A 27,839-nucleotide genomic window follows, 5' to 3' on the forward strand; every position below is an offset into this window, starting at 1 on the left:
CCGAGAAGGTTTACTTACCAAGTTTCAAGAACCAGCTTTGAATGAAGAATCTAAAGATATTTTTCATCCTCCTATGAATCACTCTTATAGGAACTATAAAGACAAGATTAGACTAATTACAGCATGCACAGGAGTATTTAAGCAGTCATTCTTCCCACACTCTGTATACAACTGAACAGGAGGAAACCCTAATTTGTGGCACAATCTCAAATTCCCTCTGCCATTTACTTATATTTATATAAATGTATATATTGCACTGTACTGTAAAATTATGTAATTTTTGAAACAGTCCACCTTTAATGAAATCACAACAGTTGTTCCACACGTGTTTTTAACTTAATACTGTGGAAAACTACCATTGTACAGACAAGTGTAATCCTCAGCTTCATATATTAAAATAGCTATGTTTTATAAATGTCATTAAAGGTAGATTATTTTAGAAATTTTGGTATAAAATTTTGTTAAGAGGTGTCACCTGTTCCAACAATCCTCAACTGCATTTTTAATATGTGACATACTTCTTACTTTAGCTAGTACTAAGTGGAATAACCCAAATAATTATTTAATTCAAAACCACTTTATACAACACATCTTTCACTCATCTTATTCTTCTATCAACTCTACAGACAGTTACACAATCCTAAGTGATTTTCTGTTCTTAAGTATATGAACATCTCTGTTTAATTTACTGATTCATACACTGTGTTCTGTAGATGAGAACTTCTGGGGGAATGGAGCCCACCATGGCATACACTATCACAGAAATGTTACTGCTAAACAATAATTATGTGGAAATGATTAGCTACCATTAAACTGCTGTGTTCCTGTTTTTGCTTAAACATAATAAAAATTATTATTATGTTAATCTTACCTATTGCTTGATTATACTAAATAGCTGCTCTTTATCTAGCACCAATTTCTCAATATTTACATGACTGCTGTGATAATACTCAAGGAATAATCAATACCTCCATGCTGAATTAGGTTTTAAATTACAAAATGTTTACTAAGTTTTTTTAAACAGTTTCCTAAAGAGCTCCTCAAATTGTAAGTTTTTGTCTGGAAGTGGACTGGGAAAGACCTCAGCACTATAGTACAAAACAGCACTGTGAACCTGTCACAGGGAGTGAACAAAGTTTAAATGTAAATTATTTTGTCTCCAATTGTGGTTATGAAAATCACTGTTCAAATGATATTCAGCAATAAAAACAACATTGGCAGTGGAGAATAGCCTGTTTATGGTACTGATGTGTGCTACTCTTCATCACTGTTTTGGTAAAACTGACAATACTGTGTTATCTAAAACATAATAAGTATTACACTTAAAGTTATAAAAGACAGGACAAAATTTATGTTGCCCAAGGTAATGAGTGGAACCTAAGTTAACTGAAACTGTTTTGTCTGGTATTAATTAAAGATTTTGCCAGTAGAGGGCCATCTATGAGGAAGGATTATGAAAACATTTGGGATCTGTTACCTCAGTAAGGAGGTGGTGTTGTTTGTTTAGTGGTTACTTACTTTCTACTATTAGACAGTTACCAGGCACAAGATATGATGGATATTCAGTGTGAAGCAGGATCATGAAATATGTTACTTCTTCTACACAAATTATTACTTCAATTTATATCCAGCAGGCTGTATTATATAAAATGCAAATTACTGTCTGTTACTTTTTAAGGCTTTTTGGATGATTCAAACTTGCAATATTCTTGTGTATTTTTCTTGTTAAGTTGTTGTATGTTCATATATCAAACAGAAATAAGGCATAACACTTATTCTTTGCAGTGTCTCTGTACAGTAGTATAATACTGTGTTGTATCCATCAGAAACAACAACAACAACAACAACAACAACAACAACAACAATAAAAGGTGTTCTGGAAATAAAAAAAGATCAGTTACAAGTTATTTGCTAACTGACCAGTGACTGTGTAATTGCTAAATAATGAATGCAAACACAATATTTTGTACAGTGATCAGGTAGGATGTTTTATTGAGATATCAATAATATACAGTATTGATTATTACTTGCTGGTCTTTAAGCAACATTCATCAACAAATAACATTTTTGGATAACCAGCCAGGAACATGGCAATTTTATTCCCTGAAATAAGTGAGTAAAGGAATAAGTTACTACTCATATAACAACATCCTACTTCTCTAAACAAAATCCTCATTTTTCTTTGGTAGTTCATTATCTCAAGAATTTTAAAAACACACACACACACACACACACACACACACACACACACACACACACACACACACACACACACATGTATATACCAAAAATATGTATCAAGAAAGGAGAACACACAGCCCACATCCAAGGCACAAAAGTTTGTTACACACACAAGATTCTTATCCATACCATATCAGTTAAAGAAGAAAGAAAATTGTGGTGAGATCCACGCCTATTTCTCAAAGAACTATTACCAGTGCAGTAAAATATTCATCTCCTAGAAATATCAATGAAGAAATCTTTCACAGATGCAAATATGAATAACAAATATTTGGTGCCTAGTCAAAAACGTAAGGTGAAATTGCGAAAGAGAGAGGGATAAACTAGCCACAGCTGGACAAAGGACATAAAAAGGCTTATAATAATCTCCATTTTGTATTTTTTTGTTACATTTACAAAATAAAATTCTCACATTCAATAACGAGAGATAAATAACTTAACATAGTTTTATATTAATTTATATCACACAGTAATTGTCACTTAGAAAAATACACATTTTATATGTAATATCAATAAGCATGTTTATTACAATGATCACTAAATGCATGTGTCACATAATCTCTGCGATCGTATTTTAACACACCAACATTACTTTTCAAAACCATTTAAAAAATCATGAGAGTCCAGCATTTCAATCTGCAAAGTTTCACAGTGTTGAAGGTTGTATACACTGTTAAATTTTCTTGTCACAATGTATGCATCTTGTTCATGAGAGTGATCAAAGAGGTAACTTTACAAGTTGAGCAAGATTATGTTGTACATGCTCACAAGTTGAGGCTGTCACAAGCCTATAATTATCTACAAAATATCTGACAAAATACTTTATGGTTGTTTCACAAGCACGCGCACAAGCGCGCGCGCGCACACACACACACACACACACACACACACACACACACACATTTCTATTTGTTTATTTTTTTTTCTTTAGTTACAATAAGGAGTATCATACTGCATGAAACAATGATACAATGGTACATGACTCAAGTATAACACAGTGACTATTTTCAGTTTCTGTTATTGGCATTACCAATGAGTTACTCGAACATCATGTGGCAGTTAGAATTTTACAAAGTTTATTTTTCAGTTTCTGGAACTAAACCTGTGATAATTCTGTAATTTACCAATAATGTGATCAAGCTCTTACAGGCCCTTATTTGTGGCACATATAAACATGTCTCTGTCAATTTGGTTTTGTCAACTGTCATCTGTTCCACTGACCCAAGCTGAATAAGATACAGTACTGATTTTAAGAAAACAATCCCTCAAGATAAGCCTCTGCTGAAGGCTTTTAAACAACAATTGTTTCTGTGTGTGTCCGATGATTACTTCTTCATTTTTATTGGATTTTTATTGAAATTTATGCAAATAGTTTCAATGGTAGTCATATATATTACAATTCTGACAAACAAGAGTTGTGAACATTAAATGACAATGACAACTCATCCATTTAATATTTTTTCACTCTCCAAACACCTCCTGCACTCCCATTCCACAGCCACAGACACAATCACCTTATCACCTAGTGTAACCTTGTTTAGATACTTACGCCTTTCACTCAATATTTTGATTACATCTCATTATGTCCCATTAAAATCATTCCCGAAATCATTTTACATCCCACAAAGTAACATGCAGCGGTCAACAAAACACCTTACTAATCTGATTCATTCATATACCGCTCATATTATCAACTTCATTCCCCATGCAGTCACAGACTTGTGAGCAAATGAGATGTAATACTAGTCCCACGTACACATCCATCAGCTCCTCTTCAGGCCTGTCATGAACATCTTACAAACATCTCATTAGTAAGAGAGTCTGAATAAACATTAATATGAAAGCCACCATGTTACAGATTGATAGTTACAATCAACAATATTCTCTGAGGGCATGACTACCAACCAGCTGTCCATTTCATATCAGAAGCCACAAGCTGCGTACAACCATAAGATTAAAAATGTGCTACTGTTTCTGCCCAGATCAGGAGACCTTATCAATTACTTTACAACCTATGCCATCCGGACTCTATTCTCTATCATCTGCATTTGATAAGAACAACTAGGTCACCCAGAATACCCTATGCTCTCAACTTAGGTCCTTGCCTGCCTCTGCAATCTTTCCACTTTCACACATCTATTCCCTTTCTCGTTTTCTTCCTTCTAAATCCTTCATTTGTTACTATCCCATTCCTTGATTTTTTATATATTTATTCCTTTCTTCTTGTCTCCCTTCTCATTGCTTTAATATTATTTGGTTTGGCTCTTCTTTGCTCTATGTTTCTTCCTCCCCCGTAATTTTTGTTTTATTTTTATTTATTTAATGATCATTACTCCCTTCCTGCTCTTCTCTCCCTGTGAGCAAAGTTGTCTCTAGCTCATCTTTGCTCCTTTTTAAAACTTCAATCCTCCTCTCCCCTTGCCTAAACCTCTTCTCATTTCACACAAATTCCTTCTGCTTCTCCCTACTCCTATTCTCAAGAAAATATTATCTCCAGCCTACATTAGCATTTAAAGCAATATGATATCAGTCTTGCAAATGTGTGGCTGTTCCTGTCAACTCTGAAGAAGAATGTAAATCTGTAAGTTAAACAACATCTATATTATTTTTATGTACAAGTCCATTACCTGAGTGGCCTCATTAAGGAGAGTTCTGAACAACCGAAGAAAACATCTATAAAATTCTTTGTCACTTTTTTCATTATTTGCTCTATATGCTCTGTGCATTCATTTGTGTCTCACACATGATGTCTTAAGATGTTTCTCTCAGCGACTACTATTGTGATGTTTTCAGAGTACAAATTTTTAAAAATAATACTAGTAATGTGAACTTCATACATTCGGTATCAGTGAGATGGAAGTAATAAAAGGAACTGATAGGAAATGGCAGCAGAGTGAATGAAGATGTAGTCATAACACACAGCAAAAAGATTTGTGATAAGTAAACGATAATTGATATACATAATTCAGTGTTCATCATAGACCCAAATCAATATCTCTTGCATCACTGTGGAACAAACAGCAAAGGGTATTTACTAAAACAGCATTTACTCACAATGTGGAAAAACTGATCAATACTTTGTATTCATATACATTGAACTTGGTGCAACTTTTGGTTCACAGTGCTCACATGATTTCATACAGAGACTTGTACTTTACTACGACACAATAATTCTAAAGATGTCAAAAATATGCCACAAAACAAATTCAAATTACAGTACTTCCAGTTACAAGTAGAGTCACCTTTTACCAGAAAATATCTGCCATACCTACCATCACACATACTTGTGTTCCATGTTTTCCACGCCAGTGTGATGAGTCAATTTCACACATTTCTAAAGAAGTGAGAATGTAATTTTAACTTGGATGTTCCAATCTATCTAAGTTATCAACAACATTTTCCAGTATAATACTGCTTCTAAAGGAAATAAAGTTTTGTAAATGAAAGATATTTTGCACAATATAGTAATGAAAGTTGTAAATATTTGTGCTCTTCAGCACAACTCTAGTATGGAGGTTTCAACTAAATTTAAGATTTATGAGTGCCATTTACACACAATACAATAAATCCTACATGGCCTGCTTTTTTAAGGGATTTTTTCATGTTGATAATAACAAAATCATACAGCAGTAAACTTCAAGCACATTGCTGCAAGTGACACAGTGCAACGTATTAGACTCTTTATGTGAAGTTTCACTGAAGATATTAGCAAATCCTAATGGCTGACGAACGGAATATAACAGTAAAGCATGGCGCAATGAATGATGACCCTTGATAAACAATTTTGCTTACTGGTGTAGTTTAGGGAAAAAAAAGTAAATTTTTTTACAACAACAAATAACATATAAGCAAAATATCTTAAGCAATCGGCTTTCTGCCATATAAAATTATGCTAAAGAGACAAGTTACTTCCAGGTTTCCCTAATATCTCTGTACCATACATTAACAATTACTTCTCAAGAACATCAGTTCAAGTGTAAAATGCTTGCCTGAGATGGAGATGAAAATCGTGGTAATCATTTCAATGCCGGTTCCTGAATATCTGCAACAGTCTAATGCACTGGAGACTTTCTGAAGGTTACTTGGAAGCCTTGGTCTTCTGCTTACTGTCCCACTGTCATGTGAACTGCCTTGACCATTCTTTTGAAGTGTTACTTCAACGGACATACAAGACACTTAACAACACATTTAAGTTAAGATTATAAGGAAATGGAAAACTGATAATAATATAGTGAGCCTGATACAGCTGCCAGATTTTGCAGTGTGTAGGTTTCAGCTACACACATAGATCAGCAATCAGCACAAAATCTACATGTATCTGTACACCATGACTGGTGTTATTCAATGGAAAAGAAGGTTCATGTCACATATCACCACTTTGGTAGATAATCACAGCTCAGTGGTAATTTCATCCTGTGGCCGAAAGCCAAATGTAAGGAAGCTGTCATCTACTAGATAATCATGACTAGCAGACCAGTCAGTGAGAGCAGTGTAGCTGGGAGGACCCGCTCCCTCCTCACCCTCCCAGTCCCAACCCTCATCCTCATCCCAGCAATGGCCATTCCCAAAGCTGTGTCGCACATCCACAGAGCTTTCTACTGGGCTGCGGCTGCTGCTGGAGCTGACTTTCCTCAGGGGCTGGAATGTGGTGAGGGGCCTCCTCAAACTGTCGTCAGCCGAAGGAGGTACTATAGGAGGTGGCGGTGATACAGCATGCGTCTGTATTGGCACCTGCAGGAAGCTTACAAGCTGTGCCTGGGCAACCTGTTGACAATCACAAAGAGGGTAAAACATAATTCAAATATTGTTTCTATGTAAAATTACTCTATAGAATGAATAATGCACATTTCATTATCAATAAACAAACATAAATCTATGTATTTGAAACTTCCTGGTAGAGTAAAACTGTGTACTGAACCAAGACTTGAACTCAATACTTTTGCCTTCCATGGGCAATGGGCAATACCAACTGAGCTATCCAGGCATGGCTCATGAACCATCTCACAGTTTTACTTCCACCAGTCCATCATCTCCCACCTTCTAAACTTCACAGACGTTCTTCTGCATGCCTTTTGGGAATGCCCACCCACTCTTATGTTCATTGCTGCCACTATCTATAGTGTAAATCAATCTGCCAATAATTTGTCTTTGAAGTTCCACTTGTATAAATGAATATCAAATGTGTTTCTTTCCTGCTGTAACCACTATTGCTTCCACTAGTTCTGTTATAATTATTTCTGCTTGCTGGGTTACATATTATGCATAAGACTTGTTGTAATCTTTGTGTCGTAATGTAATAATGTAAAATATGCAGAGTGTCTTGCAACAAGAAAGAGAGGGTCTGATAGCCATAATCTTGTCAGGAGAAAGCAGTAAGTATATTACTAGCTGTATCTTTGTGTAATGGTAAAACTGCTCAGTATTAGGGACAAAGAATGTTTCAACCACTGTATTATTTACTTAAGAGCAGCAGTTGTTTTGAAGCAAGAAACTTGCATAAGGGGTGGAGGAGGCAAGGGTATAAATGAACAGCATTAGACATATTGTGTTTCAAACGCATTGTCATATAATGTGGGCCACACGTGACTGATACAGGGGTTGGCACGGAAAGTCAGCAGACACTCCCAAATGTGTAGATAATCTGCTTTGACTTTCAAAGAACACATGAAACTATTTTATGTTTTTTAATCAGCTTATCTTTACAAAATATATGATAAAAGAAACGTTTTTTGTTTCCTATTTCTATCAGGAGATGTGATACGAATAATTGAATGATGGAGTTCTTCACTAAGGATTCAGAACTCAAAAATGTGAGAGGAATTAATGGATGAAGTTAATAAGAACTGCTTCTATAAACATAAAGTCTGTATTTTTCTGATCACAGATACTTAAATTGATGACTCCTCCTTGTTTATGGGAACAGTCAGCAATTTCATAGCACTGACATATGCGCTAGGCAACATTTTTGTTTAAACCACATTTTATGCATGTTTGGTAATTTTATATAAATGTTACCTTTAATTACACCAGGCCTAGTGAATACATCTACAAGGACCTTTAAAAAATTATCTTTTCTCTTAAAAATATGTTGTTTTGCACCAAGTACAAACTGAATATAGAAACAGACTTCATGCATAAGGTGGACAAAATTTTTCCGTGTAACTTCTAACCAAGATGGATGATAAAATAGGAGACATATGTAACACTATCATGTATTCCCCTCCTTCTCCTCCTCCCCATCCCCCAACATCTTGAATTCATAACAGAAACCATAAAATTCTGCATATTTTTCATTGTTACTTAGCCTAGTACCAAGCAGCACCAAGGAGCAACAGCTTCAGTGTCACAACAGGTTAAGTATATTACAATAGCCACAAATTATTAGAGTTGTGTGGTGCAAATAGCATAGGATCGATATCTGATGCAAGCTTTGCACAACTTCACCAAGATTATTTTTACAGTCAGCCACTGAAGGAAGGTGTTCTTCTTATAGGACTGAAATCTACTGTATTAATATCAATTTAGAAACATGCAGATTAGCAAATGACCAAGATTTTCACACCTTTGAATGTTGTGTCAACTATACAAAGAACTTTGTTCAACCACTTTTGACTCTTATGTACTCACCAAAGTCCAGCTGAAAGTCATTTTTATCATCACCCACAAATGCTATTAAAAGTGAACACACAGTCATTTGAGTGTAACAGCTGCATGCTCCCTGAAGATGTCTTATTTCTATTATCAAATTTATGCGACAGCATTAATATGAATACACCCATATAACTGGAGTGTTATGTTTTGTTATTTCCTCAGCAAAATGTTATACTCTATACAGCTGAAATCACAGAAAACGCCAACTGATTTACTTTTAAAGTGTGACTCTGCTCTACAGGGACAGCCAACAGGAACTGTAAATCCCCACAAAATCAAGCAGAAGTTAAAAGTACTGTAGTACGGCATCTCAATAAAATACTTTTGTGCCTTGTTTCCCAAACTTTATTATTATTGTATGGCTTAGGTCTTAGGTTGTAAGCCCATTTTATAGCACACAATTGTTTCCAAAGCTAGCAACCAATCAAAGGCAGATTAACGTGGGATTAGAGATTGCACTGATGGCAGCTGACTTTGCACATGTTGTTCTGGTGCCTGTTGGGATTATCAATGGAATGGGTTTCACTAGGTATAGCCTACACTCAAACAGGACTGGGAAGGGAAGGTTGGTACAGCAGGGGGTGGATCTCATGCCACACATGGTGAAATACCTGTTGTTATGGATGGAGAAGAAGGCTTTTTTAGGATAAATCCAGACAATAGGTTCCCCTGCCTAAAGAGTATCTAAGGTAGTTCAGAAAATTCTGAAATTATCATTGTATGAAAGGACAGACTCACACTGTAGGACTACTTCAAAGGATTACACTGATCAGCCAGAACATTATGACCACCTAACTAATAGCCAGTATGTCCACCTTTCGCACAGATAACAGCAGCGATGCATCATGGCATGGAAGCAATGAAGCCTTGGTGTGTCACTGGAGGGAGCTGGCATGACATCTGCACATACAAGTCACCTAATTCCAGTAAATTCCGGGGAGGGAGGCAATGAGCTGTGACGCCACATTCAGTAACATACCAGATGTGTTTGATTGGATTCAGATCTGGCGACCTGGGGGATTGGGGGGCAGGGAGGGGGGGGGGGGGGCATTACATCCATTGGAACTTGCCACTGTGTTCCCCAAATCACTCCATCACACTCCTGGCCTTGTGACATGGTGTATTATCTTGTTGAAAAATGACACTGTTGTCAGGACAAATGATCGTCATGAAGGGGTGTACATGGCCTGCAACCAGTGTATGATATTCCCTGGCCATACTGGTGCCTTGTATGAGCTCCACTGGACCCACAAATGGCCATATGAATGTTCCCCAGAGCATAATGGAGCCCCTGCCAGCTTGTCTATGTTCTGCAGTACAGGTGTCAAGCAGCTGTTCCCCTGGAAGACGACAGGTTTGTGCCCTCTCATCAGCACGATAAAGAAGGTATCGGCATTCATCAGACCATGCGCTGTGCCAACATCCACATTAGGAGTGTTTGGTGCACTGGGTGTTCGGAATGCATAATAAGTTGTGCATTTTCCTAAATGCTCATGCTGAGCCTCTGGGCCATCAGAATCTGCTCTTTGTCAAAATCAGATAGATCATGCGCCTTTCCCATTCTACACATCGACAGCAAGCTCACTGATACTACATGCACTGTGCATTTGTCTGACTAGCAGTCATTCCTTGCTGGATGATACTGCTATTGCCTGGAAGGGGTTTATATTGACAGTAGGTCAGTGGTCATAATGTTCTGGTTGATCAGTGTCTATCAGAAAAGGAAAACAGTTCAAATCAGGACATGGCCTTACTAAAGTAAGTGAAGACCTTAGTAAAGTAAGTGAAGGCAAACACTTTGAAATATCAGCTACTGAATTAACAGGGCTTGATGTCACCAAGAAATCAATCATTTTGTGTGTGTATCAATCTCCCAGTGGTAGTGTGGAAATTTTCTCAATGAGTTAATGGAAGTTCTAGATATAGTCTCAAGTACAAAAGTCAACATAATTTTATATATAAATATAAACACACATACCATAAACTAGTGGCACCCTCATAAATATCCCTCAGAGTTTTGGCATGTCCCTGTTGGTCAATAGAGCAATAAGGGTTACTACAATGACTGCATCAGTAACTGACCACAAATATGGACAGAGAAACATGTGATCTACCTGTAAAAGATCTTGGGGACTATCAAACCGTCTCTGCCAAATAATAACAGCAAAATTACACACACACACACACACACACACACACACACACACACACACGAGAGAGAGAGAGAGAGAGAGAGAGAGAGGGGGGGGGGGGGGCGGAGACAGAGAGAGAGAGAGAGAGAGAGAGAGAGAGAGAGAGAGATCGGTTAAAGGTTCTCCAAAACTTAACTACCTCAGATCCATAAAAAGTCATAAGGTGCCAGAGTTTAGAGTGTATCAGAGATACAGAAAGATCTATAGGAAGGTGCAGACAGCTGGAAAAAATGTGGCAAACTAATATACAATTCAAACATTAAAAGCAAAGCACAGTGGGATGTTATAAAAGAGAAAACAGGGAGAGGCAAACAGAGGCATAATAATATACTGATAATGGTGGGAGAGAAAGTAATAAATTATCCACACCACCTACCATACTATGTGAATGCCTGTTTCTTTAGTATTGCAGAGAAGTTTCAACAAAAATTCCCAAAAACAAATACAACACCTATAAATAATTACACATTTGCATGATGATGTTACTTCCAACCACAGAGAATGAAGACAGTGAATCTGTACATAAGCAGCAAAACAAAATGTCTGTGGGCTTTGATGAAGTACCAATGTGTGCACCGAAATAATGCTTAAAGAACATATAAGCTCCCTTTCAAACATAATAAATGAATTTTTTGCATCAATGAAGTTTTCAGTGTATTTAAAAAAGGTAAGAGTTGTACCTCTACTAAAGAAAGGTAATGCAGGAGACGAACAAAATTGCCAGCCCACTTCCCTGCTGTAACTATTCTCAAAAATAATGGAATCAATTATTAAAGTTGTTTGAATGAATTACTTGAATAAATACCACCTTTTAAGTGAATCAAGCTTGGTTTCCAAAGTGTGAGAAGAATGGAGTCAGCCACAGTAGAATTCACACAAGTGGTACTTGATGCTCTTGACAAAGACAAGTGTGTCACAGACATATTTTTAATCTTTCTACAGCTTTTGATACTGCTGACCATAACGTTCTACTGTAAAAGTTAGAAGCATTATGATCAAGAGGGGAAGCTAATGACTGGTCCCGATCATACCTACCAGATAGGGTACAAAGATCAAAGATAACATATACAAGGGGGTACCCAAAAAAAAACCTTAATAACATTGCCAAGGACAGAGCTTGTGTAGCACACATTTCTGCCAATAGGTGTGTATAGCACAACTCATTACCAGTTCAGTGACCTCTGTGTTGTCAACCTGACTTGTTCTGTTCATCACAGTGATTGTTCTGCTTTGTTCTCGTTTCGTTTTTATGATGGCAAGTTTAAGTGAACAATGTGCAGCTGTGAAATTTTGTTTTCTACTTGGTGAAAATGTGCTGAAACTGTTTCAATTTTAAAAACAGATTACCAAGATGACAAGATGGGAAAAACTCAAGTGTATGAGTGGTTTGCTCAATTTAAAAATGGCATCATGTCAACTGATGACAAACCTCATTCTGGGTGTCCATCAACTGCCCGAATCGATGAAAATGTTGAAAAAATTTGAGAGCTTTTGCTCACAGACCACTGACAGACAACTGATCAACTGCCAAAAGTTAGTGTGTTATCTCTGAGCTTGGTTCAGCGAATTTTAACTGAAGTTTTGGGAATGAAAAGGATTACTGCCAAGTTTTATTCCTCAGGCTTTGGCTGCCAATCAAAAGGAACATTGGGTTGAAACACATTGCAGTTTGAAACAACAGCTTGAAACTAATCCAGATTTTCTATCAAAGGTCATTACTGGTGATGAGTCATGGTGCTATGGTTATGACCTAGAAACAAAGCAACAGTAAAGCCAACACAAAACATCATCAACAACCCATCCAAAAAATGTCATGAAGTCAAATCAAACATCAAAACAATGCTGATATGCTTTTTTGATGCCACGGATGTAGTTCATCCAGAGTTTTTTCCCCAGATCAGTCGATCAATCAAAACTTTTATTTGGAAGTTTTAAGATTGTGCAACAATGCTCATCAAAAAAGACCCAATTTGTGGCAGACACGAGACTGGTTCATCCACCACGACAATGCACCTGCACACACAGCTCTCTCTATTAGACAGTTTTTGGTTAAAAATTCCAGGGTTCTGCTGCTTCATGCACCTTACTGGCCTGACCTGGTTCCATGCAATTTTTTTTATTTTTTATTTCCACACATGAAAAGTGGAATGAAAGGACACCGATTTGACAACATTGAAGAAGTCCTGAAAAAAATGAGGAAGGAGCTGTCAGCCATTTCTAAAGATGACTACAAAAAATGTTTCAAACAGTGGAAGCACAGGAGGGACAAATATGTTAGTTTCAATGGAGAGTATTTTGAAGGGGATAAGGTTCTCTTGTAAACAATTTGAAAATACATAGCTTTTAAAAAATAATTCCTTTTTTTTGGGTTCCATCTTGTACCTCAAATAAGAATAAAATTTATCAGAACCAAAATACATCAATAAAGGAGTTCCTCAGGGAACCCTATTAGGACCAACACCATTCCTGATACACTGTATATCAATGATGTCTCTTTTCTGACAACAGCAACACTATAATCACTGAGAAAACACGAGAACCTCTTGCAGAAAAAGCAAATAAAGCCCTCAAAGATGTTTACAATAGGTTAACAAGCAATAAAGTGGCAGGGAATGTGAAGAAAACTATTGTCATGAATTTCAGTTTGATGAGAGGAAATGACATAAATTAAATATAGACAATACCTCAACAGACAGTGTGACAAATGTCAAATTTCTAGAAATGAATATTGATATTCAGTTGAAGTGGCCTGAACACACAAAGATCATAAAGTAATGCACACAAAAATTAAAAAAATTTAAAAAAAAAATCACAAATGAGCTTACATCTTTTAACCACTTTTCTACATAGTAACCAACATTCTCAACACATTTCTCTGATTGTGGTACCAGTTTCAATATGTCCTTTTGGTTGGAGTATAGCCATTTGCAGACTGTTGATTTCACTTCCGCATATGTTGACAAAACGTTGGCCAATTTCTTCATGGAGATAAATAGATGAAAGTCAGGCTCCTCCCACACAAATCTGGCAATTTCTTTCGAACAGGAGCAGCAACATGGGAGTGAGCACTGTGACATTTGTCATGAAGAGTATGACACAACTTAACCAAAGTTTTCATATGGGCTGCAGTGTTCGCAGTGGCCCTGTATTCAGCAAAGTCCACCAAGAACACACTCCATGCATATCTCAGAACACTATCACAAGCACTTTCCTAGCAGATTGAGTCACTCTGAATTCTTTTTGTACTGGGGAACCAGCATGTTTCCACTCCATAGAGGCCTACTTGGTTTCAGACGTGTAGTGGTATGCCTGCGACCCATCACTAATGATGATTCCTTTCAGAAAGACATGCTCTTCTGCAGTGTAAAGCATAACATGATCCAAGGTTGTCATCATTTGCTGGTTCTGGTGGTTGTCTGTCAGGTTGTTAGGCATCCTGCGAGCACAAAGTTATGAAATTTCAACATGTCATGAATAATATTGTACACCGCACCACAGGAGATGTTGAATTACTGCGATAAGGTTTGCAGCTGCACACGCCAGTCAGTCAAAATTGCTGCTTCAATGCCTCCGACATTCTGCAGGGTTGCAGCTGTTACTGGCCGCCCAGAGCATTGCAAATCACTAAGGTTCTCACTGTCCTCTTGGAAGAATGTACACCACCTGGATACATTGCTATGGTCCATACAGTCATCCCCAAACATGTCACACATTTTAAGGTGAATTTCACTTAGTTTATGCACTTTGACCCACAAATATGTAAATACACCTCGCTGATCTTCACAAGCTGATGACAGTAACATGCGTGCCACTTTTGTTTTGTAGTTCAAGCTTCTCTCGCTGATGCTGCACATGAAAACAAAATACCCTCAGTAGTGCAAACTTCAAACAATATTGTTGAGAAACTTCAGCAGTCCATCTGCAATACCATGGGAGAAAAAAATTATTGTGTGTTACTTTCTGATCCTGTCTCATACTTGCAAACAGAATGTAGCATGTTATGCCCTTAGAGTCCTGTCTTTTGTGCACAACACCCACTATGTTCACACTCTGTTCTTAGCTATGGCACTACTTTCTGGGAAACAAATGCTTAAAATATGACCACAATTTTCAAACTGTGAAAATGGCCGTAAGAATAATAACCAAAAACAATAATGGAGCTCACTGTAAAGATCTGTTAGAAACACTGGGGATTTTAACTGCACCATGCAAATATATTTACCAGTCAGTTGTTCACATCAAAAATAACATTGGTAATTACTGCACAAACAGCTCTGTCCATGACCATGGAACAAGATCTAGACTGAACTTACATTTACCTAGAAAGAATAAGCACTGAACTCAAACCAGCATTTTCTACCAAGACTACAAACTGCCAAAGGAGATTAAAGAAATTGTTAACACTGTAAACTTATTTCAAAAGACAGTACATAGATACCCATTAATCAATACATTCCATACAGTGAAGGCTTCCTTAGATAACACGGAGTAGGGATATGGTAAAATAAATGTAGCACAAACAAATAATAATAATGACGATAATAAAACATCCACAATTTCACATAACACTTTCACAGTATTTTTTCTCCTTTTTTATTTTTCTAGTAGACTTACTCCCAAAGCTATGCAACATATAATACTAACATTATCCTCTTTCTGAGTTTAACATCTCACTAGTTATAGATAGATGCTGACTCAATTTTTAAGTCTAGTAAAAGAGGAAGTTACAGTACACAAAAATACACTCCTGGAAATGGAAAAAAGAACACATTGACACCGGTGTGTCAGACCCACCATACTTGCTCCGGACACTGCGAGAGGGCTGTACAAGCAATGATCACACGCACGGCACAGCGGACACACCAGGAACCGCGGTGTTGGCCGTCGAATGGCGCTAGCTGCGCAGCACTTGTGCACCGCCGCCGTCAGTGTCAGCCAGTTTGCCGTGGCATACGGAGCTCCATCGCAGTCTTTAACACTGGTAGCATGCCGCGACAGCGTGGACGTGAACCGTATGTGTAGTTGACGGACTTTGAGCGAGGGCGTATAGTGGGCATGCGGGAAGCCGGGTGGACGTACCGCCGAATTGCTCAACATGTGGGGCGTGAGGTCTCCACAGTACATCGATGTTGTCGCCAGTGGTCGGCGGAAGGTGCACGTGCCCGTCGACCTGGGACTGGACCGCAGCGATGCACGGATGCACGCCAAGACCGTAGGATCCTACGCAGTGCCGTAGGGGACCGCACCGCCACTTTCCAGCAAATTAGGGACACTGTTGCTCCTGGGGTATCGGCGAGGACCATTCGCAACTGTCTCCATGAAGCTGGGCTACGGTCCCGCACACCGTTAGGCCGTCTTCCGCTCACGCCCCAACATCGTGCAGCCCGCCTACAGTGGTGTCGCGACAGGCGTGAATGGAGGGACGAATGGAGACGTGTTGTCTTCAGCGATGAGAGTCGCTTCTGCCTTGGTGCCAATGATGGTCGTATGCATGTTTGGCGCCGTGCAGGTGAGTGCCACAATCAGGACTGCATACGACGGAGGCACACAGGTCCAACACCCGGCATCATGGTGTGGGGAGCGATCTCCTACACTGGCCGTACACCACTGGTGATCGTCGAGGGGACACTGAATAATGCACGGTACATCCAAACCGTCATCGAACCCATCGTTCTACCATTCCTAGACCGGCAAGGGAACTTGCTGTTCTAACAGGACAATGCACGTCCGCATGTATCCCGTGCCACCCAACGTGCTCTAGAAGGTGTAAGTCAACTACCCTGGCCAGCAAGATCTCCGGATCTGTCCCCCATTGAGCATGTTTGGGACTGGATGAAGCGTCGTCTCACACGGTCTGCACGTCCAGCACGAACGCTGGTCCAACTGAGGCGCCAGGTGGAAATGGCATGGCAAGCCGTTCCACAGGACTACATCCAGCATCTCTACGATGGGAGAATAGCAGCCTGCATTGCTGCGAAAGGTGGATATACACTGTACTAGTGCCGACATTGTGCATGCTCTGTTGCCTGTGTCTATGTGCCTGTGGTTCTGTCAGTGTGATCATGTGATGTATCTGACCCCAGGAATGTGTCAATAAAGTTTCCCCTTCCTGGGACAATGAATTCACGGTGTTCTTATTTCAATTTCCAGGAGTGTAGTTTTGATGTCAGTTGATAGTGTGTGTATTGTTAAAAAACAATGTGTCCACAGTTTGTGTAGTATGTGCATGACATGGTGACAAATGAATGAACAGTGTAGCATTAGCCTTTTACATTGTTAAATAACTTATTTCAAAACAGCTTGTACACTAGGGAAGAACAAAGTGAGGCAGCATTGTTTAAAACAGATTGGACTCAGATTTGGCAGACTGGAAGCTCAAACCTTCATCCAGCCATCCTGATTCCTGTTTTTTGTGGTTTCCCTAAATTACTTCAGGCCAATGCTGGGACGTTTCCTACTGAAAGGTCACTGTCTCATCATTGTCATACTAGACCTGTAAGTATGTAAATGTCTGAATATGAGAATTACTGTCTTCTTTTAGTACTTAAGTTGTAATACCTAGGCATATCCAATATCCTTGTAAAAGAGATCTACATATGAATAAAACTACTTCTATTTCTACTTCTGCTACTATTTCTTATTCTATAGATTCTTGACTTTAAGTATAAAATTTATCTCAATTGACAATTTTGACACAGTTGCATTTGTATTCTGCAGCATTCATTAGGGCAGCATTTACAACAACTATGAATAAACATACACTGGAATAGAGCAATGTGCAAAGGAGTCAGAATGTGTGTCATTATCTATTTATGAATGAAGGCACCAAGGTTCTTCCCCAGCATATATGTTGCAACTTTGTCTAGAGGGATGAATAATGTAAGTGAGTTTGCTCATTCAATGTCAACAGCCTTGTCACAGTGGTAACACCGGTTTCTGTCGGATCATGGAAGTTGAGCTCAAGTGCTGTTGGCATGCGGGATGCACTTAGTCCTTGTGAGGCTGACTGAGACTTGAATGGGAAGTAGCAGCTCTGGTCATGAAAACTGACAACATCTAGGAGAACGGTGTGCAGACCACATACCCCTCCATATCACATGAACCCTTCCATATCTGCATATCTGCATTCAGCTGAGGATGACATGGTGGTTGGTCTCTGTGTTCAGATGGAGTTTACTTAGTTGCTCATTCAGTAATGTATGTGGGAAAACATACATCTGTTTTTTAATTTCCAATATTTCTAAGAGTTATCTTTGCACTCTTTTCCTCTATGTGTAGCACTTCTACATTTATTATATATTTGTGGTTTTAGTCCAAGCAATGTGTGACAAAGGATGAATCTGGTTTATTTAATCTGCAACTTCTACGGCATTCTCTGCACCTAATACAGATTGACCTCCCGGTCTGTCCAGAATGGCAGGCATGATACTCTTGGCAGATAACCTTGTGAAGCAACTTTTCATGATGACCAGTTGTTTATCTTTTGAATAAAAAAAATCATCTGTGTAACATGGAAAAAAACACAGAGAAACTCTTTGTTTTTAAAATTTTACCTATAAAAGATAAACTATAGCAATTCCTTTTCAGTCTGTCTACATTGTTCACTGGGTACAGAGCAGACCTTGCTGCTTCAGTTTTTTATTGAGAATTTTATCAATAATGTTAGATGCAAATTAATTTAATTGTAACTATTGTTTTTATTGTATTAACTTTCTGTCTTCTTGAGACATAGGGATAGAAGGGGGAGAGTGGATCATGTGGTGGCATGCTCCAAGTTTGTAGGCTGCTGGGATGAATGTGACAGTAAAGGAGTCTATCTGGTAAATTGGTAAACAAGTTAACAGATGTTAAGATTCCAACAAATGCAAAATTAGTCTCTTTTGATGTACACCTCTTGTTCTCATGCTGTCCTATGAAATATTGTAAATATATTGTGTTACAATCATTGTATTTACACAACATTAATCCAAAAGAACAGCTGAGCATAGTTAGTAAAACTGAATGGTGTTTAAATCAAAACTGCTTCTGTTTCATCACCCTTTCTGGCAAAAATCTTTATGGACAAGTGGAAGATTAATTTTCTGAGAAGTGAACCACTGGCAAAACATACAAAAAATAGTAACCATAAATTTAAAATTTACCAGAAGGTTCCTTTACTGTCACATTTATCCCAACTTCTTCACAAAATTTAACAGCCAATAAACATTTAGCATTCCACCACATGATCCACCATCTCGTTTCTGTTTCCACGTCCCAAAAAGACCATGACAAGGAACTTAATACAATAGCTACAAATAATGAATTGGTATCCAACATTATTCATAAATTCTCATTAAAAACCTGAAGAGGAGACTGGGTATTACTGTACCCAGCTAACAATGTAGATAGACCAAAAACAAATTGGTGTAGTTAACCTTTAATATGTAAAATTTCTAATATGGTGAAACAACATTTTAAAGGCACAGGGCTTCCCTGGGTTTTTCTGTGTCCTGCGGATATTAGATAGATGTTTCTTCAATTCAAAAGATAACAAAAGGCCATAATGAAAACTGGGGTTCATAAGATAATCTGCCAAAAGTCTCAGGCCTGCCATATTGGGCAGACTGGGTGTTCAATCTGTACTAGGCTCAGAGAACACCAAAGAAGTTGGAGATTAAATAAGCCAGCTTCTTCCTCCTTGAACATTGCTTAAATGATAACCACAAATACATAATAAATGTAGAAGCCCTACAATTAGAGGGAAAGATGCAAAGCTCATTCAGTTAGAAATATTAAAAGTTAAAAAACAGATGTATGTATCCTCATACTACACAACTGAAAGAGCAGACTCAGTGCAATTATTCATCCCTTCTAGACAATGTTACTACATCTACACTGGAGAAAAATCTTGGTGCCTTCATTCATAAATTCCCATTCCTGTGAACATTGCTCTGCTCCAATGTATGTTTATTCACAATCACTGTAAATGCTCTCCTAATGAATGCTGCAGAATACAAATGTAACAATATCATAACTGTCAATGGGTCATCTCATTACCTGCACAATTTAGTAATTTATCTGGATATCTGGATTATTAAACTACAAATTATAACTGTCTTTGGTACACTAAGATATGATGTACTTTGGAAGCTCCCATTCTTATAGAATATACTTAACTACATAGCAAAACAGACAGAATTCCATAAAGAAACTTTGCAAAACACTGTTAATTCTAATAACTTTTTAAAAAGCAGAAGGCATTGAATTTTTCATAGTAACAGTAAGTGTATGCAATGTTAAATTCATCAGTATTTTCTAAGTGCTTGGGGAAGTTCATTATGGAGCTTAGCAAGTGCTCCGAGTGTGAATTTGCAAAGACTTGATGAATCTGTACATTGTCCTTGATGGTGAGTGTTCATTAGGGACAAGGGTATCATCGGGAGTGCTCTGGAGAAGTGTGATAGGACTGCTGTTATTCTCTGCATATATAAAAACGCTGATGGACACAGTGAGCAACATTATACGGCAGATTGCTGTTGACGCTTTGGCGTACAAAAGGGTATCATTGTTGACTGATTGTACAAGGATACAAGATGACTTAGAATTTCTAGTTGGTGTGATAAATGACAGCTAGCTGTAAAAGTAAAAAAAATGTAAATTAATGCAAATGACTGTGACAAACTATTCCATAATTTTCAAATACAGCACTAGTAATGTTATGCTTAACAAAGTCTCATTGATTAAATATCTTGGCGCAACACTGCAGAGCAATATGCAATGGAATGAGCATGCAAGGATTGTAGTTGTGAAGGCGAATGATCAACTTTGCTTTATTGGAGGTATTTTACGAAAATGTTGTTCTTATGTCAAGGAGACCATGTATAGAGCACTAGTACAACCCCTTCTTGAGTATTGCTCAAGTGTCTGGGATCCCCACCAGGTCATATTCAAGAAAGACATCAAAAGCAATTCAGAGGCAGTCTGCTAGATTTGTTACCAGTAGGTCTGATCAATAAGAAAGGATAATGGAGAGGCTTTGGCAACTCAAATGAGAATCCCTGGAGGGAAGAAGAGTTTCTTTCTGAGGAACACTATTGAGAAAATTTAGAGAATCGGCATTTGAAACTGACTGTAGATTGTTGTTCTGCTGTCAATGTATATTTTGCATAAGGACCACAAAGGGAATTAGGGTTTGTTCAGAAGCTTGTAGGCAATCGTTTTCCCATCACTATTTGTGAGTGGAACTCGAAAGTAAATGATTAGTAGAGGTGTGACATACCCTTTACCATGTACCATACAGTGGCTTGCACAATATGTCTGTAGAAGTAGAGTCTGCCCCTCCATTTCATTAACAGTTTATGGTATGGTGGACATGCCACCTCTTTTGACGACCTCTCTGTGAAAGGATATGCACTGTGTCAGATCAAGTAATCATTCAGGAGAGCCAAAATGATCCAAATAACATCCTGAAGAATGAGAGTTAATCCACACGCGGACAAGAAATGTCTACTGCTGAAGCCTCATCTTGTACAAAGATTAAATAATGAAATTATGGACCTAACTGGTAATGACTTAGTTCACACTCACTCTGAATTTTGGTTTGCTTAATTATTGGTTTACACAGCCTGGCAAATCATTTAACTGGAATGAGAGCATTATCTTCCATCAAAGAAATGACCTTTCCCCTAACTGAAATGTTTCTTAATTACATCATGTATATTATACATAATTCTCATTATTAAAAATATAAGTTGACCATCATTAATAACTAATGATAATTACAAAACAGGGACACAATGAGAGCACTTTGTTTCCACCTTCCACATAGAATTCCAACAACAACAAAATTCTGTTACCTGGTGAGGGTTTTGTTTCTTGTATCTCCGTAGAACTCTCTCCCCCCATGACAGTAGTGTCTCCCAGTCTTTGGGTGGGTACCGGATCTGACTCTCTTGGCGATTCAGAAGGATTAAAATGCGTGCCAAATCCCTCAGCACTGGCCTGGAGGGGGAAAAATCAAAATTAAACAAAAGAGCAAACATTCAGTGATTAGAGATTACATGTTTCTCACAAGTTACTAATACAAACACTATGTTTTTCACAGACATCACACAATTCCTTATGGTTTTATAAAGCAGAATATTTTGTTATTGTCATATTATTAAAATGACAGGCCAGTGACACAAGATGAAGAGAATATGCTTATGGGGCATGGAAAATATACTCTTATTGGTCTAAATGTTATGTCTACAGTATTTGCTCAATGACTTTTTATATTAAGCATCAGCTTATATTAATAATGATGTTATGCTCTTTTAATGCCCATGGTTGGTAGTAAGTGAATATGTAACAAGCATAATTTTCATTATATTGAAAACTTCAAGAACCAATTAAGTAAACTCATTTTAATCGTTTACAGCAACTGCAAAACTGATGAAAACTGAATGTATGTTGTTTAAGAAGCTTTACTATGACTATGGTCAATGTCTGATTTCATACACTGTCCCTTTACTTAAACAATTATCTCCATGCTGAACCTAAGTTCTGCTGTACATTTCAGACAGTTTCATTTCCTCTGACCACAAAAAATTAACACTGCTTTATCACTCTGACATGGCGCAAGATGTGTGGACACAGACTACTCACTTAACAAAATGTATTTGTGACATATTGTTAAAGAACTGTTTTTGATTCTATAACACAATATTTCATCAAATGTACACATTCGTGAAACATTATAAAATTCATCAACAAAACTCCTAATACAGAGATTCTGTGAATTTACAATATTGTCTAGCATAAAAAAGAGACATCCTTTGGACAAATTAGTTAAGATTCTGTTGATTTAGAAGTGATGCCACTGTCAGGACACCACTATAATGATCACAAACTTAAGGCACAACACCTGAATTATTCCAACCCATAAGAGGGAGTAATTCTTTGACTAAAGTCTGTTCTCTTATTACAAGGTAATAAGAGACATTAGATGTCAACCATCACACAGTAGGGGCATTGTTGCCTAGAAACCAGTAATCACAAAAACACATGTCTCAGTGTCAAGGCTGCTGACATATGTTTATGCAATGGCTCTGGACTTGAAGTAGTCCATTCAAACATTGGTAGTTAAAGAAGCTTTCACCAGCTGCATATGGCTGGAATGGATGGACAGATGGTGGTGAAAAATTTCTCATCATCTGATACATGGGCTAAATTCTGCATATCACAATAGTCTCTCAGAAACTAAGTTCTTGTACTACTCTAGTGATATATCTGCCACATTTTAAGCTTGGGATCTTTTTTTGGTGCTATTGGAGAGGATTAAGCTAAGTGCCAGTACAAGGTTTGACACTATCTCTTCTGTCATCATCACCATCAATAACACAAACAGGTCTATCGACAGAACTGCAATCACAATAGTATGCATTCAACTGGAACAATGTAGCTTTTCATTTGTCTTTGTGTCTTGTTTACTTGCCTGTCAATGACATGAAACATCTACGCTGATCTACGATTTGGTGAATTGTTACCTTTACCCCTTAGTTATTTATAATGTAAAAGTGTTTTGTATGAAATAGAGGGTGGTCCACAGGAAGTAGAACATTTTCAATTGGTTATTGTGAGCACCTGCAGTCTTTTTTACTTCTCTCATTATCCACACACCCCACCCCATACTCACCCTCTGTCTAACCTCCTGACTGCACATAGCTGCCCTACCCTCTCTCGACCTCATCCCTGTATGCCCCCACAAGCAACACTTTGCCACCCCCCCCCACCCTGTTATCCCGCCCCACCCCAGCCTCCTCCTTACCCCCACCATCCCATCAAGATTGTTTCTCCCATCAAGCATAATTGCTTGCAGTCTGGCCTCAGCAGCCAGAGACAGTAGTCACGTGTGTGTGAGTTGTGTTTGCATGAATGTGTGTTCACGCTGGTTAATTCAGAAGGATACATTTCTGGCTGAAAGCTTACTTGTTCAACAGTCTTTTAGTTATGCCTGTCTGTGAAGCAACATCTCCACTGTAAGGTGAGTTGCAATGTATCCTTTTACAATATAATGAAAAGGACACATACTACTCACCATATAGCGGAGATGCTGAGTCGCAGATAGGCGCAACAAAAACACTGAGCTTTTGGCCAACAAGGCCTTCATCACACACACACACACACACACACACACACACACACACACACACACACAGTCTCTGGCTGAGGCCACTCTGCAAGCAGTTTCGCATGATGGGAGATGCAACAGACTGGTGGGTGTAAGGAGAAGGCTGTGGCGGGGAGGGGGAGGGAGAGCAGAGTAGGGCTGATTGTTGGAAGCATACAGAAATGAGGTGAGAGGGTAGTAGGGCAGATGGGTGCACTCAGAAGGGTAGATGGATGTCGGGTGAAGGGGGGGGGGGGGGGAGGGGCAGGGAGTTAAAAGGAACAGGAGGGTCACTGGAAAATGGTTGGTATCTTTTGTATAGGATGGTAGGTTGCTGGTAATAGGCTGACAAAGACTCCACCACTGTTGTTTTCAACTGCAAGGATTACCTGGCAGGAGGACTCTGCCAGTTGTCGGAGTACCCTGCCACAGTGACACCACTATTGAACACTACCATTGCCAATGCCTGACAGATTCCAGACCTACAACCTCCTTCCCAACTGCCATGGCCAACTACATCCTCACCCACAATTACTTCTCCTTTGGATGCATTACCTATAAACAAATCCAGAGTACAGTTATAGGCACTTGCATGGCATCATCCTATGCCAACCTATTCATGGGCGATCTAGAGGAATCCTTCCAATACACCCTGAATCCCAAACCCCTCACCTGGTTCAGATTCACTGATGACATCTGCATGATTGGTCCTACTCAACCCAACAAGCCACCTTCCTTGATGTTGGCCTCCACCTCAAAGATGTCTATGTCGCTACTTCCATCCATATCAAACCTACCTAACACAAGAAATACCTCCACTTTGACAGCTCCCATCCAATCCACACATGAAGTCCCTTCCATACAGCCTAGCAACCCATGGCTGTCACATCTGTAGTCTCTCTCAAAATAAACTGAGGGTCTCGCTGAGGCCTTGATAGACTGTAATTACCCTCCTAACCTTGTACAAAAACAGATCTGTGCCCTGCCTCTCCAGTCACACACCACCTCCCAAAGTCCCGCTGTCTGGCCACAGAGGAGTATTCTCCTCATGACTCAGTACCACCCATGATTGCAGCAAACTAAATCACATTCTCTGCCAGCGTTTTGACTACCTCTCATTGTGCCCTTAAATGAGGAATGTCTACCCACTATCCTTCCCACACCTCCCACAGTGGTATTCTGCAACCCACCAAACCTACACAATATCCTCATCCATCCCTACACAACTCCTGCTCCCAATGCCTTACCTAATAGCTCATATCTCTGTAACAGACCTAGATGCAAGACCTGTCCTGTATCCTCCCCCCACCACCTACTCCGGTCTGGTCACAAGCATCACTTATACCATCAAAGGCAGGACTACCTGTGAAACCAGTCATGTTATCTATAAGCTAAGCTGCAACAACTGTGCTGCATTCTATGTGGGCATGGCAACTAGCAAGCTGTCTATTCGCATAAATGGTGACCGACAAATCCTGGCCAATAAACAGCTGGATCAACTCATTACTGAGCATGCTGATTGACACAGTGTTCTTCATTTCAATGAGAGGTTCACGAGCTATGCCACCTGGATCCTTCCCACCAACACCCGCTTTCCTGACTTGTGCGGCTGGGAACTCCCCCTGCAATATATCCCTTGTTCCCATAACCCTCCTGGCCTCATCCTTAGTTAATCTTTGTCCTTACCCTCTAGCCCCTAGTCCCTTCCTTGTTCCCATTCCAGCACTACACAGTCCTCTACTCCACCAATGTACTGACCTTCTTTTTACCTCTCCCCTTTTTCACTAACACCCCCCCCCCCTCCCCTGCCCATCCTCTGTCTAACCTCCTGACTACACCTAGCTGCCTACCCTCTCTCCACCTCATCCCAGTACGCTCCCACCAGCAGTACTTTACTGTCCTCCACCCCTATCCTGCTATACCTCCCCCTTCCCACTCCAGCCTCCTCCTTGCCCTCACCACCTGGTTGCATCTCCCATCATGCGCAACTTCTTGCAGTGTGGCCTCACCAGTCAGAGACGGTGGTCTCGTGTGTGTGTGTGTGTGTGTGTGTGTGTGTGTGTGTGTGTGTGTGTGTGTGTGTGTGTTTTCTGTCTCCAATGAAGGCCTTGTTGGCCAACAGCTCATTTTCTGACAGTCTTCTTGTTGTGCCTATTTGCGATTCATCATCTTTGTTATTTGGTGAGTAGCAACTCTCCTTTTCATAATATTGTAACATTCCATCTTGGATTTTCCATTGTTGAATCTTTCCCTTTAACAGTCGAGTATTGTCTTTATTTGATGCATTACGTAATAGCAGCAGCTGAGAAATATATAGGAAACATTTTGGTTGTGCTTTTTATTTTTAATTTCCCTTTTTCTCCTAATGTACAGTGGCGGTCAAAATAATAGAGCCACCTGGCAAAGGTTTGGAATAAAGTGCACATTTATTACTAGACATGTTTGAACTATGATGGAAACCATTACAACCGAGTCACATTGTACTATAGTCAGTTATATCGATAACACAACACAAAATAATCAGTAATAATCAATAATATTCAAAAGAATACCAGACCACAGGGTCAGAAAAATAGAGCCAATTGAAACAAATATATTGTACTTGATCTCAGTCTTATGAAACGTACAGGAACAGTCTTTTTTGCATAGGACTGCATTAGTACTTCGTGGGGTAACCCTTATTTTTGAGGATTGCCCTGCACCTCTTACCCATAGAGTCTACTAAACGCCTGCATTCGTCACTACTGATCGCATACCAGGCTCTCTGGATTTCTTCCCACAGTTTTTCTGAAGATGTAGCTTTTGAGCGGTCAATTCTCTTGTCTAAGATCTCCCATAAGTTCTCAATGGGTGATGCGTCAGGGGACTGAGGTGGCCACTCTAATACTTCGATATTGTGCTCTTGAACAAACTGCCTTATGATCCTTGCAGTATGCTTTGGATCGTTATCGTGCTGAAATTTCCATTTCAGCGGCATTTCCTCTTCAGCATAAGGCAGCATCACATTTGCCAAGATGTCTTTGTACATTTCTGCGTTCATTATGCCGTTGATACGGTGTATTGGACCAATGCCGTACCACAAAAAACATCCCCATACCATAACACTTCCGCCACCGTATTTCACAGTTTTTAAAGTGTACTTGGGATTAAATTCCTGGTTTGGTGGGCGGCGCACATAGACTTTTCCGTCTGAGGCAAACCTATTAAACTTGGATTCATCGGACCAAAGGATGTTCCTCCACCAAGTATTAGGTTTTTGTTCATTTCTCCGGGCAAAGGCTAACCTTTTCCGAACATTAGCTTGTGAAACATGTGGCTTCTTTCTTGCAATGCGCCCATTCAATTTTGCAGATCTCAGTCGTCTTTGAATCGTTGAGGTTGATGGTTGAACATCATGTTCGTCGCTAAACAAAATGGCTTTCAGTCGTGGTGTTGACAAAAATGGGTCTTTCTTCACTTCCCTAGTGATGAGTCTGTCTACGCGAGGAGTAGTTACACAAGGTCGCCCCCTGTTCTCCACCTGCGGCTTTGTTTGTTTTGACCGTCTCATGGCGTTCTGGACTCGTTTTCGCGAAACGTGCAAGACATTGGCTATTTTATTCATGGACATCCCACTTTTGAACATC

General features: G+C 39.1%; 1 protein-coding gene across 1 annotated transcript in view; it reads right to left on the reverse strand.

Annotated features, from left to right (window-relative positions):
- Positions 1-3,144: 3,144 nt before the first annotated feature.
- LOC126162089 (uncharacterized) overlaps positions 3,145-27,839 on the reverse strand; it is a 392,207-nt gene continuing 367,512 nt past the window's right edge. The window contains exons 5-6 of the mRNA XM_049918367.1: positions 21,920-22,064; positions 3,145-7,005 (exon numbers count right to left, since the gene is read on the reverse strand). Coding sequence (XP_049774324.1) covers positions 6,631-7,005; positions 21,920-22,064 — 520 coding nt within the window. The 3' untranslated portion in view covers positions 3,145-6,630. The remainder of the gene's footprint in view (positions 7,006-21,919; positions 22,065-27,839) is intronic.

This window comes from Schistocerca cancellata, chromosome 2 (assembly GCF_023864275.1).
Source record: "Schistocerca cancellata isolate TAMUIC-IGC-003103 chromosome 2, iqSchCanc2.1, whole genome shotgun sequence".
Lineage (NCBI taxonomy): Eukaryota > Metazoa > Arthropoda > Insecta > Orthoptera > Acrididae > Schistocerca > Schistocerca cancellata.